Here is a 15,185-nt window from a genome sequence, read left to right on the forward strand (position 1 = left end):
TCGAAGACCGGGATACGTGTAAGAGTAAAATAATACGCTTGCACTGGCAGAGCGAATGGTGCGAAAGATGGCCCGCACGTCACCCCGCAACTTTCCGCCGAAATCTGTTATGTTGTCATGGTACCACAGACAACTTCGCCGTGAATGACTAAAATAAATGGCTCAAGCCATATGGGAAACGTGCGGCACCTACAGGTGGCGCGACAATGCAGTGCGCCAGCGCGCCGTCAGCGCCGCGAGTGGCCATTCAGTTGTCAAGTGTCGTGCTACGAAATCTCGTCTCTCCTTCTGCTGCGCCTGCGTTTTGTGGACGTGCGTGCGCGCGACGGCGACTGGTGTTACAAAGCGCGCCGGCTTCAAGGGCGTAAATAGCGCAGGGTTTTTTAGAGCCTCCAACGAAGAGAAGGGACACAAATTATGCAGCAGCAGGCACGTTTTCGACGTGACGGAAGAGATCACGGTCAGATAGAGTAATCTAGAAGGGAGATGCGTGCGACAGGCCAACGTGAACCAGGAAGCATACGCCGTCATCATCGAAGTTTGTCCGCACGCTTTTTCATCATTTTACCTGCTCATTACTGAGTAAACGATTACATTAACGTCAAACATGTGCTGTAGCAAGATGTTGTCTTGAGGGTAACCGAGTGCGATCGGCGCAATTAGTACGCATGATCGCCTCCCGTGTTGCATTTAGTGATGCCGTAACAACTGTGCGAAGCTTTCTATGCTGCAGCTCCGTTTGTGGATGTTGCTCGGGCTGCATGAGTGCTTGGGTAAATCAGTTACCTGTCATCTTTGCAAGCGATATCTTAGCCGTCACGTAGCATAAAAACAGCGTGGCGCAGCACCTCTTGCATGCGCAGCGCTGTCAAGGGACAAATACAATACAGGTGTAATAAGATTAAAATTCGCGCGGTCCCCGATGCATTGTGCCACGCATCAGGCTCTTGTTTCTCACTGTTCCCGTTTCCGAACTGCGCTATCTGCTTATACGTATAGGACGTACGAGTAACATTTTTCCCTGCAAATCAGTATGACTGAATGATGCTCGCCTTTATGTACCTATCAGATTGTCTGAACTACAACGCACGTATAGCTCGATGGCGTCAAGTAATTTGACAATATGGTCATCGCCGTGAACTGCGAGATAACTGTTGGCTGATGTACGTAACTTTAAGTGCTCGCGCTCTGTAGTATGCATGTGTACTTTTCAGCATTAATTACTTTAGACTATTAACACCAAAAAACCCGTCTTTTTCAATCGTACCGCCCGGAGGCCGGGTGTAACTTTTCAGCTTATGCAACTAGGCTGATCACCAGAGCTCACTACAACTGTAGGGGAGGTGTGAAGACCACTGCAAGCATGCAGCAGCAGTTGTAACTTTTGTCAACAGTGAAGAGTCTGCTAAACTTCAGCTATCGCCGCAGTTTTGCGGTACGTCGGCGGAAAAACAGCAGGAGCGTACGAGGGAGAAGCTGTATCTGTCGATGACTTTCCGCACACAAAATGTACTCTGCAGACCCGAGACCACTTTGCCGGCTGCCGCTCGGTTCCGTTCGCACTGTAAAAATACCGGTTCACTTGCGTGAAGCGTGAATTCACAGCGAACTAGCTACAACATGTACTTCATAACCATGCGCAGGATCAATTACTTCACATGGCGTACGCTGCGAATCCACCGTTCCCGCTTGTCTAGGAGGCTTTCTCGCCCCGCAAAGCGAGAGAACTTTGTTCCAGGATGGCATTCCTTATATCTATTAGCGCAGTTGACGACCCAGCAACTCATGCGCGACATTGCAAAACTCCTCCAACGGCGTGACACGGCTCGGGCAGAGAACATCTGGCTCGGCTCGTGGAGCGGCTGCTGCAAGTAACACGCCAATTCGTTTCGTTCGCTCCCGCACAGCGGCGCCACCAGCTCAGTGCACGTTCCCTATAACTTGACTGGATATGAAGGGGGAGCTTGGTCCCCATGTAGTCTCTGCTACGTGACGCCGAACACATATGGCCTGGACGAGATGGAGTGATGGAGTCGACTGACTTACGTAGCTATGCAAGAAAGCGATCTTAATATTCTGCAAAAACAAAACCTTATGGGCGCAACCTTATGCAATACTGGTGTGAATTGGTGCGCTGGTTTCTCAGTGGGGATAAAGTTGGCATAAATATTTAGTTGCTCCAGTACAACCAGAGTCGTTTGATTTAAAAGGACTCTGGCACAACTGAGATGTGAGCGTGCTGCGGAAACAATGGCACAAATCAACGTGCACTCGACATCACTGAAACTGTGATGAATGGCAGCAGAGATAAATCGTTTTATGAAAGATCTTCGTCCTGACAGGAATGTCGCTCATTATCCGTGAAACAATTTTTAAAATACCGCGCCCTTTCGGGCTTAGCCAATCAGAAACACGCCATTAAACCCCATCTCTACCATGATCTCTACTGCGCTCTCGAGAGCACAGAGGGTGTGTGTTGGAACGTTTACCTGCTGTTGTGCGACAAGCGAGGAATTTCACAAGTGTTTTTATTACATTGCGCTAGCCGTTAGTCACCGTGCTGTTTCCGTGTGTCACATTTGAAGTCCCAATGACGTAGACAGCTTTGCATCGTCGCAAGGTTCTCGGTGCGCTTGAAACGAAGAATGGAAGTGAATATGTGTGCCATCGAAACCAACAAATCGCCTTCGATCGTGGCCTCAAAATACAACCATCTCGGCTAGTAAGCGTACTTACATACGTCGCAGAATAGGCGTGAACTGTTAGAAGCACGACACTCGCATAAAGACACCGCGACTCCTCTAAAGTAGGCGGAAACCAGCACCTGTGGAAATAAACTGCCAACTGCATTGCCATCGTTTGTACACCACAACTAGCCACTATGAACAGCCATCGCATCGGAAACACCTCGGCATTCTGGCTTGAAGACACGTCGTCACTGGTGATGTATTCATTCGACTCACGCGTCAGCTTGAAGGCTTGAATGTTGTTGCGATTCTTGCGTGTGCCATACGTGCCCATCGACACAACCGATGCGTGATTTGGTGATCATTTTTGCCTCGTGAGCTGTCAGTGCTTGCTGCATGAATAACGTCAACTACTGTAAATAAGAAGGATCGTGTTCGCACTGAGGTGCGAACCACTGTGGCGCGTCAGTGATATCAGGAAAGAAAAAAAGTAACTCACATGAACACACACATCTACATGTGTGTTCATGTTGATGAACATTCATGCATTGATTATGACTGAAGAAATTAGAATTTCGTGACAGATGTAAGTCCTAATAGTGGTAGTGGCAATTTTCTCATGTGCCACTGAAGCGGTTGAAGGTTTACGAATCCTGGGGCTCTTTGTTCAAAACAAAACAAATTGTTGCATCGGGTTGTAATCCATATGATAACCATGTATTAGGTGAAACAATGAGTTGTCATAAAACTGCAGAAAGAAGCCGCTCGGCTATCAGCCCAAGTCAAGCAAGATGCTGACTTTGGACCTGACCCTTTCAAGACGTCCACCATAGACGACTGTCTTGAGCAAGTAGTGCAGTCGAAAAACAAGTGAGCGCTTTCTTCCAAATCAATCTACCGGGCAGACTGAGAGTTTTTCTTTTTTTTTTCTTCGACACAGAAAGGAACTGAGCGCCGACGATGACTACTACTGGAACACTTCTGCCCACGTTGCGTTCAACTTCGACGACGTGGTAATTCGAAATCGTTCGCAGTGTGACAGGTTGATTGCCTCAAACTTTCTAATTGTTGCCTCGTGGTTGCTTACAGGACGACGACGGGAGAAGGAATGTGCAGTTCAACAAGAGAGCGCAGTCTTCCGCCAACAACGTGAGGAAATTTAGCTTTGATGAATCGAACCGAGTCACTGCGGAAGCCTGCGGTAAGTACTCACAGACATACTATGGAATACTAGTGACAACTTAAGATTTCAATACAAGCTTCACCGACAAAACCGTTGCGAATCTGCCCCATTCACCTCTGTAAAAGGGTTATGCCAGCTGGAGTGATACCGGGATCGCAGGATACCAGGACACTGATACCAGGATCACCTGTAAAAGTTGACATGATATTGAAGTTCCTTTCTAAAACCAGCAATAGAAGATCTCTTTGCTAAAATAAACTGTCTTCAATCCGCAAATTCACGGGACGTTATGGTAATTAGTGAACGTAATCGACTGGTGCATCTACACAAATTCTCTTTTGGACAGTCAAACCCACATCACTGGTGTCCTAGGTTGTTACTGACTGTAGGAGGAGCCTATACTTGTAGTTATTAGGATGTCACCAGCTAGGGCCCTTCATTTTCAGGCAAGGCGTAATTTTTCCTGGTCTCTGCGCCATAAATCCTGAGTAATTCGCGAATAATGCAAAGCCTGAGTGTGATGGGTTCTAGATATGATTTATGCATGAGTGGTCAACCTTTGAATTCATACATGCATTATATATATTTAATTTCTCTAATATTTAGGTGTCACCCTGCCTTCTCCTGGCTCAAACTTGAGGCAGGCGGGCCTGGGAGATGTACAGAAGCATGCCGAAAGGCTGAGGATCAGCCATGACGTAAGTTCTTGACATCGACTGAAGAAAGAAGATATGGTTCTTGTTTTCATACGTGGGTTTGTGCACTCCGTTCCGTTTTCAGGTTCCTACGAAAGGTCTAAAAAGTACAAACACCCCGGAGGAGACGGTGAGGAACATTGTGATAGGCCAGGTAGGGCACCCCGTGTTTGCACTCTCTTTGTGTTTGATGTTGCGAGTTAATTTTTTTTTTCTAGAGTTATATGTGCATTCTTTTGTATATGTTTATACTCCTACTTTTGTAGTGCTTAGCAAGTGCTTAGCAAACTGTATAACATTGATGTTTTTGTTTCCTTTCATTTGTTGCCTTTAGTTTTCATGAATTGTACTTCTCATCTGTCTAAAACAAGTGTCCTGATAGATTTTCATGTTCGCTTTTATGTTTTGCAAATGTCGTCTTTCTGCTGCTTCTGCTGTATGGGTGGCACGGCCCAGTCAAGCAATGTTTGCCTTTAGCTGTGTCCCCTAGGGCAATTTCGATATTGTCCTAAATAAACCAATAAAAAAGAAAGAAAGAAAGAAATTGAGGTTTCTCAACACCGTGCTTGTTGGTGGTGTGATGCAAAGAAAGATATACGAGGGCACTTATGCATGTATTTGTACTTATGTATTGCGCTTGGCAGTGGTAATTATTGACATACAACATTCAAATCATGGTTTCCTGAAGTTTCCTCGGAAATTGGGTGGAAATAGTGAACAAGAGTAAGGCATTGCGTTGGGCAGGTCGTGTAAAGCACAAAATAAATGATTGGTCATCCGGTACACTCTTGAAAGAAAACGGATAAGGAGAAACATAAAATTTAGATGCTTGTCAGTGACAGATTTAAACAAGACAGAAGTTCAGGGGAATGTGCGGAGGCTTGAAGAGACGAGAAATCGTTGAATGTCACTCGAGCCGACGTTTCGATCAACGGTTCAAAGTAACGCATTTAGTATTAGTTGAAATAAAATAGCAGTGGTTCAACATTTTGTGTTGGTTCGCCAGTGCAAGGGTTGTTAGGTGTGAAGTGATCTTGCACTATTGCTTGGAGTACTGTCAGTACTATTGTATTTGAATACAGGTATGCTTAGTTTGTGATTGAGTTTGCATTTGAACTTGTTGGACAGTTCGCATCTTAGTTCAGAATGTTCTTGCACGATTTCTTTTGTTCGGTTTTTGTTTTTGTAATGAAGTTAGGAACTCTCCCGCTGTTCCACCTTGCTACATGCCATGGAATGTTTCTTGATATGGGAGACATTGGAACTGAGTTTAAATGCTTCTGCATGCAATTATACAAGTACAGTCGCGCTCAATATGACTTGCAACACGGGAGCGCGTGGCCTCACGAGTTCAAAGACTGCGCATGGCTTCCACTTGCCCTTATTTCCGTAACTAAACACTGTTCTCTCACATCGGGATGAACCCAAATAAGAAAATGTCATTTAGTTGTTGAAATGAATACAGGTTGAAGCCATGCGCAATCTTTGAACTTATGGGGCCAAGCACTGCCGTGTTGCAAGTCATATTGAGCGCAACTGTACATAGTAGTACCACTGCATTGAAGTGGCAGGTAATCAAGTATGCTTGCAAAATTGGTTTTCCACTTCTTTTTTTCTTTCTGTTACATTTTTTATTCAGCCTTACTTCCTTGGTCAGCACCGTTCAAAAGAAGACAAAATTGCTCTGCTGAATGAGGCTGTGCGTATTCAAGATGGAAATGCCATAATTGCTGTAAGTTATTTGTTTAAGTTTGTTGATAGTATTTCTCTTTGCAAGCAAGTATACCAGTTTTGAAAGAATTGTAGGTTGTTGACTAAGATCAGTGCGGTTACCATGATAGCCTATCGTAGCGGTCAAACCTTAGTCTCACACATATCATCGTAAGTTGACTGTACTGTTCGTTTTTGTCAAGATGAAGCATGCTGATTGATAGGTATTAGTACTACTTATTTTGTTGTTGACCACTATAGGTTATGAGTTTTGATTAGAGGGCATTAATTTTGAGGATGGTGGGTATTCAAGGCTGCTGCAAGGTGATGACGTAGCTGCATGTTGGTGATAGCAAAGAGGGTGAAAAAAATGAAAGGTTCATTTTGTCAAATTGTGTGCGCTTTTAGAACCCCTGGTAGTGAGTGGAGAGCTATTATACGTCTCTTATAGCTTAGCACTCGCTTGCTCAGTCAATCGATTGATCAATCGATCAGTCAATCAATCAAAAGGGCATGTGCTGTGGTGTCTTCATTAATGCACAGAAACAAGAATCAGTCGATCAGCTCATCAATCAATCAATTAATCGATCAGTCAAAAGGGTATATGCTGTGGTGTCTTCATTAATGCATAGAAAGAAGAGAGAGAGAATGAATGAATGAATCAATCAATCGATCAATCAATTAAAAGGGCATGCACTGTGGTGTCATCGTTGTTCCACAGAAAGAAGAGTGAACTGTCAGAGAAATATATGCCACTGGCTTGTGCAGGTCTTGCTCTTTCTGAAGCAAACCCTGAAGCAGTCTCTGTTCAACCAAGAACTGATGCAAAGACCGAGGGCCGTGTCTCACTACCTGAGTCACCTGCGTGCTGTGCAGGACAACAGCCAGCTCATGGACATCCTAGGGTGGGTAACACTTGGTTCTTGAAATTACTTGACTCGTACCTCATATATAATGTCATCGTGTGTGATTTGCTATGATATCACGAGATGGCGGTGTGGTTGCTAACACATTTTGAAGACGACGTCTACGTGGACCTCTTCTGGCCACTTTCTGTAACACACTACAGTTGGTTGCAACTTGAGAATGCAAGCTCCACCCCGGAACTGCAGTGTGCCTTCCATTCATCTGTGCAAGAGAGCCGTGCTGGGTAGTTTCTGTTGTAACCATATGTACTTTTTCGCTGCTAATGTAAATACTATGCATATTGGTAATTAAAAGTTTTTTGTCCCCATTTGAAATGTGGTATTTCCCCAAGCAGTCATGTTGGAATAATAGCTGAAATTTCTGATTGAGAACCAGTGAGACGTACATGTTTCTGTACTGGAAAATCGCCTACCTGCAGTTCGCCAGAGGTGCTTGACATCACACAAATGACCAAATGCGATTGGATGTAGCATCTATGCAAATTTTCTCTGGGTGGTAGAGCAGCAGCTATGGGCGGAGCTTGCATTTATTCTTAGGTTTTAACCGACTATACATATTAATGAGAACTAACAGACAGTAATGCCAAGAAAAGTGTAGAGGATGTTATTTGTAATAATTGGGATATAAATGTGAAGAGAGTATATGTGGACGAAAAGATAACTTGCTGCTGGCAGGGACCAAACCTGCGACCTTCGAATAACGCGTCCGATGCTCTACCACTGAGCTATGGCAGGGGTCATCCCCCCGACCACTTTATTGGGCATATATGTGAATTTAAACCTAGGAGTGTTAGTCAGCGCCGATCGCAGCCATGGCGACGAATGTGGAACACTCTTTTTCTGCCTTTTGGCGTCACGCAGCACGTGATCTTTTTACGAGCTGGCAGCTGACCAATAATCCCTTGCATACTACCTGAAGGCATCAAGTCTGCCAGTACGAGACCCTCGCTATAAATGAAAGAAAGAAGGTGACATTTAAGGGCTCGGTTTTTTTTTTGTCAGACACAGATGCCTGAAATAGTCAAGATAATTTCTGACCAAACTCCTTGGCTATAGTACTCGGTTCCATACATAAGGTGCAATACTGTGGAGGCTAGCGTGACTTCTTGCAGTAAATGCATTCGCACCAAAAAATAGTCCCATGATTTGACCACTCGTAATGTGATTTCTTTTTGTCTTTAGGCCGAGTAATAAATGAAAATCCTTTGTGCCTCAGATATAAACAAACCCTGTTGTACGGTTGTCAATAAGTTGTTCTGGACCTCTTAGCGTCTTTTCGTTTTCGGTTTTTGGTCTTTCATTTTGGTGCCCATCGTGATGCATCACGCGTGGGCTCATGCTCGGCTCGCACGAGTGTTTACAATGATGAAAGCCAAGCGCGAGACGCATGTACTCACATATCTTGCTGACCTAACTTCTTGCATAACTTCTGCAGCGTTGCACCCGATGTGTGAAAAAGTGTACACTCGAACCTCATTATAGCAAAGTCACAGCTGGCATGAAAATAACTTTGTTATATACGAAAATTCGTTATAAACGTGCATTCATAACACTGTAGCTATGACAAGACTATTCTTCAATTACTTCGTTATAACCGATAATTCGTTATATCCGTGTTCATTATATCGAGGTTTGAGTGAGCTCTAACCAGAAGTGAAGTGTAGTCTGGAAGCAGGTTAAGTACAGTACGGAAGTAGGAAGCTGTAACTGATCGTTATCAACAAGAGGTGCACGAGATCAGAAATAGGAGCTGGAAATGAACCGACGACTGCAAGTGATGATCAGAAGTTACGTGACAGGCTGAAGGTGGTTAAAGAGAAGATAAGTATGACCCTGACATCATTCACATGACAAAAGTATGAAGTGATGTCGAAGAAGAGAAGAAGGTGCGGTGTAAAATGGCAACATTGTCTGTTCAATCTTAATCCAATGATTGAAAGTTGTCTACCAATATCTTTTCACTGCGGTGAAGATGGAGCTTACATTTTTCACTGTGACGGAACCTCGGCAGCTGACGGACTTTTTGGATGACCTTTAAACTTTTAATTCTTTGCAGGATACTTTTAGATTTAACCTAATTCAGTGGCTGAGTAGGGTCCGTTGTGATTTCACCAGATGGATACGCGTTTTCTCAAGATTTTTTTTTATAAACACCCGCAGCCTTAACAGCTGTCTCGAACAACATTTGAACATTATTAAACCTTGTCTTCCGCTCACTGCAAAAGCAAAAGATAGGTAAATAACCTTTGTTTTTTGTAATCGCATACATGTCTTGTGTTAAATAAGCTTTCAGCTTTCAAAAATTATTAGCTGTTTATTATTTAATAGAACCCTCAAACACTTGTCACGGAATAGTTGCACATTGGAGTGCATTTTTAGGTTGGCTGTTGCCTCACCTTCTCCCTCAGTCTTGGCCAAAATGAAAGTCTGCCTTGATCTTGATTTCCTCCTTTCAATTACTGCATCGTGCTTAGACAAACTCTATAGGTGTCATACTTGGGTGTGTTCAGGTATCAATTTGCTATGTTCTTTGCATTCCAAACGAAGTTGTCAAGTAATGTATCAACAAAAAATTATTGGTGCCATTCTGCTTTTCTAGCAAGCGTTGCTGTACGCAGTGCAGTTCTGTGAGTCAAATCCATAAAGAATCATCTGAATGAGAAAGCTTAGTATGTAGTCAAGTTAGACATTGTTCTTCAGTGTTGTTTGGCACTGCAGCTTTAAGAATTAGGCACAGCTTAACGAGTGCCACAGATTTATATTGTAACGTAGAAGCTGTCAAACTTGTTCTTGAACTGTTACTTCCAGAAGAGTACCTTAAATGCTGACTTCTTCCTTTCATTCTCACACCAGAATGCTTGGCAGGGCTGAGGACGCTGCTGTAAGTGTTAATTTTTTTGTCTTGTTGCACATGACTGCAGAAAGATCTGACTGAGACAGACCTTGTTTCTTAGATGATCAAGTACAAGCTTGCTGTGGAAACACCGGAAGCGGCAACAAGGCTTCGAAACCTACAGTCCTGTTACAAGTGAGCTAGCTCTCCATGCAGTAAATGAATGAATGAATGAATGAATGAATGAATGAATGAATGAATGAATGAATGAATGAATGTTACGTAGTTGATTGTTCAACCACACCTGTCCTGCAGATCCCACTTCCAGTCTGACCCTTCACTCGAGACACAGGCTGAACTGGTCAGAGAGGAATTGAAGCTGCTCGAAATGCAACTCACCATCGAGGTAACTGTGGCTGTCTCGGTTTCTTGTTAGTTTGTTAGTTTTGTTTGTTTACTTAGGGAATCCTGATACACGACCTGCAGGAACAAGACTCCAGAGCAGAAATGGAAGGTCAGAACATCCTGATGCAAGAGTTTCCCCGCAAGGCCCCTGTAGTGGGGACGTCTCTGGTCACAACGCTTTACTACTGCTGTCTCTATCATTACAATGTCTCGAACGTAAGCCACATGTTCCCTGATCGAATTTCTTGCTTAGAATTTGCCTTGACAGTGATTTGCAAATTTTTACAATTGTGTCGCAGAACCATGTTGCCAGTCCCAGCCAGATGAAGGCCCTGTTCAATGTGAGTGTTCGACATTTGTCTGCAGCTGTCCATTTTAGAATAACGTGAAGGCTATGTTGGACCGTGCACTTGCCCTCTAAGTAAGAAAAGCTGGGTGCATCTGTAGGGCTGCACTCTGTGCTACTCTCGTGAGTGTGCCTAAACCCTACTATACTCTATCAAATGGAAGGCAACCTAGGAACTGTGCAAAGTATTGAAAGTTGGGCTAGTTGGTACGGTAGTATGTTTGGGCGCGACGAACGACGAAGATGGATTAGAATGTCCATGTCCCTTCTGTTCTATTCCATCTTCGTCATTCCTCGCGCTGTACCAAAACAAACTGTGCAAAGAATGCCACTACACTCAAACCTCGATATAACGAACAGGGATATAACGAATTATCGGTTATAACGAAGTAAATGACGAATAGTCTTGTCATAGATACAGTGTTACAATTATACCTTTATAACGAATTTTTGGATATAACGAACCTATTTTCATGTCAGATCAGACTTTGTTATAACGAGGCTTGAGTGTAATTCACTGGACAAACACGAGAGGCCATGCGCATGCACAAGTCTGTGTGCACAGCGTGTTTGTTTCAAGTAAGTGCCTCATTTTTATCTATTGTGGTCTCATTCTTCATAGCATACATTCCTCAAGCCATGCAGTAATGTAAGGATAGTGCACGGGCCTCAATCTTGGCCACAAGCTGCCCTTGTGAGGCCTGATACCAGGGACATGCATGCTTCACTATTGTTGGTTACAACCTAAGAAAAAATGTCAGCTCTGCCCACAGCCATCGCTGTCCCTCTCACAGAGAATTTGCATAAATACTCCATCCAATAGCACTTACTCATTTTCGTGACGTCAAGCACTTCTAGATTGTTTCAGGTTGTTGACTTTCTTGTACGGACACACGTCTGTGCCGCTAATTTTAACTCGGAAAACTGAACATCCTGGTAAATTTCGTCAGGTATCCTGACATCGCTGTTCAGCCAAACGTAATGTTTTAGGTAGCAACAATGAACCTTTAACTCTTAATATGCGTAGTATTTACATTAGCCGAGAAAAAGGAATTATGGTTGGAGTAGAAACCAGCTAGCACAACAGTCTTTCTCAGGTGAAGGGCAGGCACGCCGTGGTTTTGTGGGCGGAGCTGACGTTGTTTTCTTAGGTTGTAATCGAGCATAGCAGTCGCTTTCCTTTCACTTACGTATTGGAGCTTCCTCCAAAAGTGCTTCTTTCTGTTCTCATATTTCACGCAGTTGACCGAAAAACAGTTTGTCTGGACTGCCCTGACAGCCTTAGCACAGATAAAACATTGGAAAGAAATCGACAACCTGTTTCAGGGCAAGGTAAGAACATTCCGACAGCTCCGCTTATCTTTTGGCCGAAAAATTGTGCCTGTGAAAGATTAATACTTGGGCGGTGACCTCTTTTGTGTACAATAAAACACGTAGGAGAATGCAAAGAACTTAAAATTGTGTCTTTGTTATTCTGCAGTCTTGGCTCGGCAAATCGAAAATGCGGTGCTGCATCGGCTTCGACAAGGCTGTCGAAATTCTGGCCAAGGCGCATGCCCCGCCCGAGGTATGCCAATTCCGACCTTCTACAGTTTGTTGCAATTATATTCTGATGCATTGCAATGGCCCATACTTTTGGTTCTTGTAGCTTTTTTTGTCTTTTGTGTCTTATGTGAAACGAATTAATTTTTCATAGCAAGAACGGAGATTTTGTGACATGTTCATGTGAAACCTGTGAACAGTGCCAAAAAGGAAGAACAAAAAGTAATTTTACTACCTCTGGTTCTGTTATTGCGTAGCAAGATTTAAGTAATCAAGTTGGCCAGCTTTCAACTGTAACTGCTATAATAATTTTTACCTCAGTACTGAGATACCAACTTACAGGAGCTAAAATAACAGGGCATCATTACCAGTCCAATCTTTCACACTTCTCTCCGCGACATCTGTCTAGGTGTTCGAGAAATACCTACAAATGGTTGACGATTCAGAAAAGCGACTGACGTTGGCAAAGGCGCACAAGTGTCACAGCGTTGTCATTGAGGTGAGTCCGAGCTGCTGATTTTATTGTCAACTCTCTTGTTTTTGAGATGAATTAGGTTCACCAAGTCCATCTGATACTGACATTGCTATGGGCCGTTACTTTCAGCAACAAGAGACCAGTGAAGGCTAGCGAGGCGAAGTAAGCAAAATGCCGTGAAAGTGTGCTTTCAGCATGTCTATGCTTTCTATTGTATTGAAGCAATGCGTTAAGTGATTGATTAAGTGACCAGTGAACAAGCTGTATTCGGTGACGGCCTAAGAATGTGGCGATTGTTCTGCTCGCAAAACTATAGCCAGTCTACCCTCTGCACCCCCATGCTCTGGAACATAAGCTCCCCAGAGACGCTGATGTGGACAGCATAGTGCTTATGCTATGTTCATTATAATATCAAGTGCTAGTTTCTACATGTTAGCTCAGCCTGCTACTATGGCAGCTTAGCCAGTGTAGGAATGACAAACTGTACATGGATTTTGTCTTGAGCTTCAACCTATTGACCTTTTTCAACAAAGCATTCCACTATGCATGCAACAATCTGCAAGCGCTACACATATGTGCAGAAACTAATTACAATATTGTTTATCACTGAAACTGAGAAGGATGAAGCTTAACAAGTTACGTAGCACGACACCAGATCTGTGGTAGCCAAATGATCACTGTGTCAGGGTTTCTTCAGTATATGTTGTTCAGGAAATTTTGTAAGAAAGTTGACTGCAATGTCATGCACACTTGGCTCACATTAGTCCTAATCTGAGCTGTCTAAAGATGTGTGAAACACATTTTAAAGGTCAATATTTTCACAAGTAATTCTGATAATGAGACGTTATCCTTGTATGCAGTACAATTACGCATATAGCGCCTGTTGGAGATGTACAAATTACTTCTTTCGAGTTGAAAAAGTGCTACATTTGGCACTGCATTGTTAGGTGGTCACTGAAAGTAGTATATGCATAGTAGCAGCTTGCTCAAGTTCAATACTTTTTGCAGGTTGACTGCGATTGCCAGTTACGGTATTGGAAAGCTTTAGCCCAATGCAAGTGTGTTACCGTTAACGTACGACTTGAAAGCTGGTCATACGAAGAAACGTTACTGGTTGCGACCTCTTGCGGCACTGCGTACGATGTGCATGTAATGTACTTTCACTTGCAGACGCTGGTTTACCTGAGAGATCGGCAACGGCTGCTTAGGTACAAGAGTGAAGTTCAGCCACAGTCCACGGCATTCTTCGAGATTGAAAGGCTTCTCAACGGCACGGTAAGCAAGCTTCGGTGATTGTGTATGCTTCTTGCCAATTACACTTAGTCATGGCTATGAGCGGCGCTGGCTAACACTCCCAGCTTTAGATGCACAGAAATACCCAGTAAAGTGAATCGCAGGATGTCCGTTGCCGTAGCTCGATTGGTAGCGCATTGGATGCATTATGCGAAGACAGTAAAAGTGCTCATGCCATGTTTCATTTCTCGCGTTTGCGTTGTCTGCACTGCGGGCAACACACAGTTGTTTTCATATTGCTGCAAATACAAGTAGCAACAGTCATGTGCAAACACTAACTAACTAACCAGTTTCCGGACTTTGGAAAAGACCGCATGTGTGCCTGCAAAACCAAATCAAATTCGCCAAGAGACCTTTGTAAATCTTGGGGTTGCTGCTGGGCCAACCGCGATATTTCCTGAAGCTGTAATTCACTAAATAACTCTAGCATACTGTACCTACCGATAAGCAAACTAGCATACACAGTGGCATTGCCAGTCTACTGGGATGGATACAAACAGCTACGTTGTGTGGTATTGCATACAAACAAATGCATTAGCTTGCAATTCTTTTGCATGACATTTACTGGAAACAGACTTCGGTTCTTGTAAGATTTTGCGCAGCATCAATAAAATCCTAGAATGAGCTCAAGTTCACAGACTTTACGGAAAATTTCAATGAGATGGTAGGTGTGGTGCGAGTACCGACTACAGCGAATAATGGAACTACAGAGACAGTTACAGTTGCCACATTCCGCGCTTTCATTTCATTCCGTGTAGCTTTGCTAGAAAAAGTTGTGTGTGAACGCAGTGCACTAGAGATTGCAATTTAGCATGAAAGCTTGGGCTTGTTGGTAATTCATTTACAAAACAAATACGGTGTGAAATAAACGGAGAGAAGAAAGACCAATGCACACGTCAGTCTTTCTTGTCTCCATGTATTTCGTGCAGTGTTTGTTTTGTAAATTACAGATTGCAGTATTATGTGAAATCTGTTCCAATGCCATTTGTTCTTCTTTCTCTACAGGCTGTAAAGTGGAAGAACTGAAGCAACTATTGATCTTTTTGTAAATAATAAAAATTCGTAGACATTTGTGTTACACAAGCTAAAG

General features: G+C 43.5%; 1 protein-coding gene across 1 annotated transcript; it reads left to right on the forward strand.

The window, feature by feature from the left end:
• The first annotated feature begins 2,437 nt into the window (after window positions 1-2,437).
• On the forward strand, window positions 2,438-15,154 carry LOC119373724 (spermatogenesis-defective protein 39 homolog). The gene is made up of 18 exons (XM_037643786.2): window positions 2,438-2,941; window positions 3,442-3,557; window positions 3,628-3,700; window positions 3,777-3,888; window positions 4,477-4,568; window positions 4,651-4,719; window positions 6,205-6,297; window positions 7,044-7,180; window positions 10,055-10,082; window positions 10,156-10,229; window positions 10,350-10,440; window positions 10,521-10,655; window positions 10,739-10,780; window positions 12,028-12,117; window positions 12,266-12,352; window positions 12,737-12,826; window positions 13,973-14,077; window positions 15,101-15,154. The coding sequence occupies exons 1-18, from the start codon at window positions 2,882-2,884 to the stop codon at window positions 15,119-15,121; spliced, it is 1,515 nt and encodes a 504-aa protein (XP_037499714.1). The 5' UTR covers window positions 2,438-2,881; the 3' UTR covers window positions 15,122-15,154.
• The last annotated feature ends 31 nt before the right edge of the window (window positions 15,155-15,185 follow it).

Source organism: Rhipicephalus sanguineus, chromosome 11, assembly GCF_013339695.2.
Source record: "Rhipicephalus sanguineus isolate Rsan-2018 chromosome 11, BIME_Rsan_1.4, whole genome shotgun sequence".
NCBI classification, from domain to species: Eukaryota; Metazoa; Arthropoda; class Arachnida; order Ixodida; family Ixodidae; genus Rhipicephalus; species Rhipicephalus sanguineus.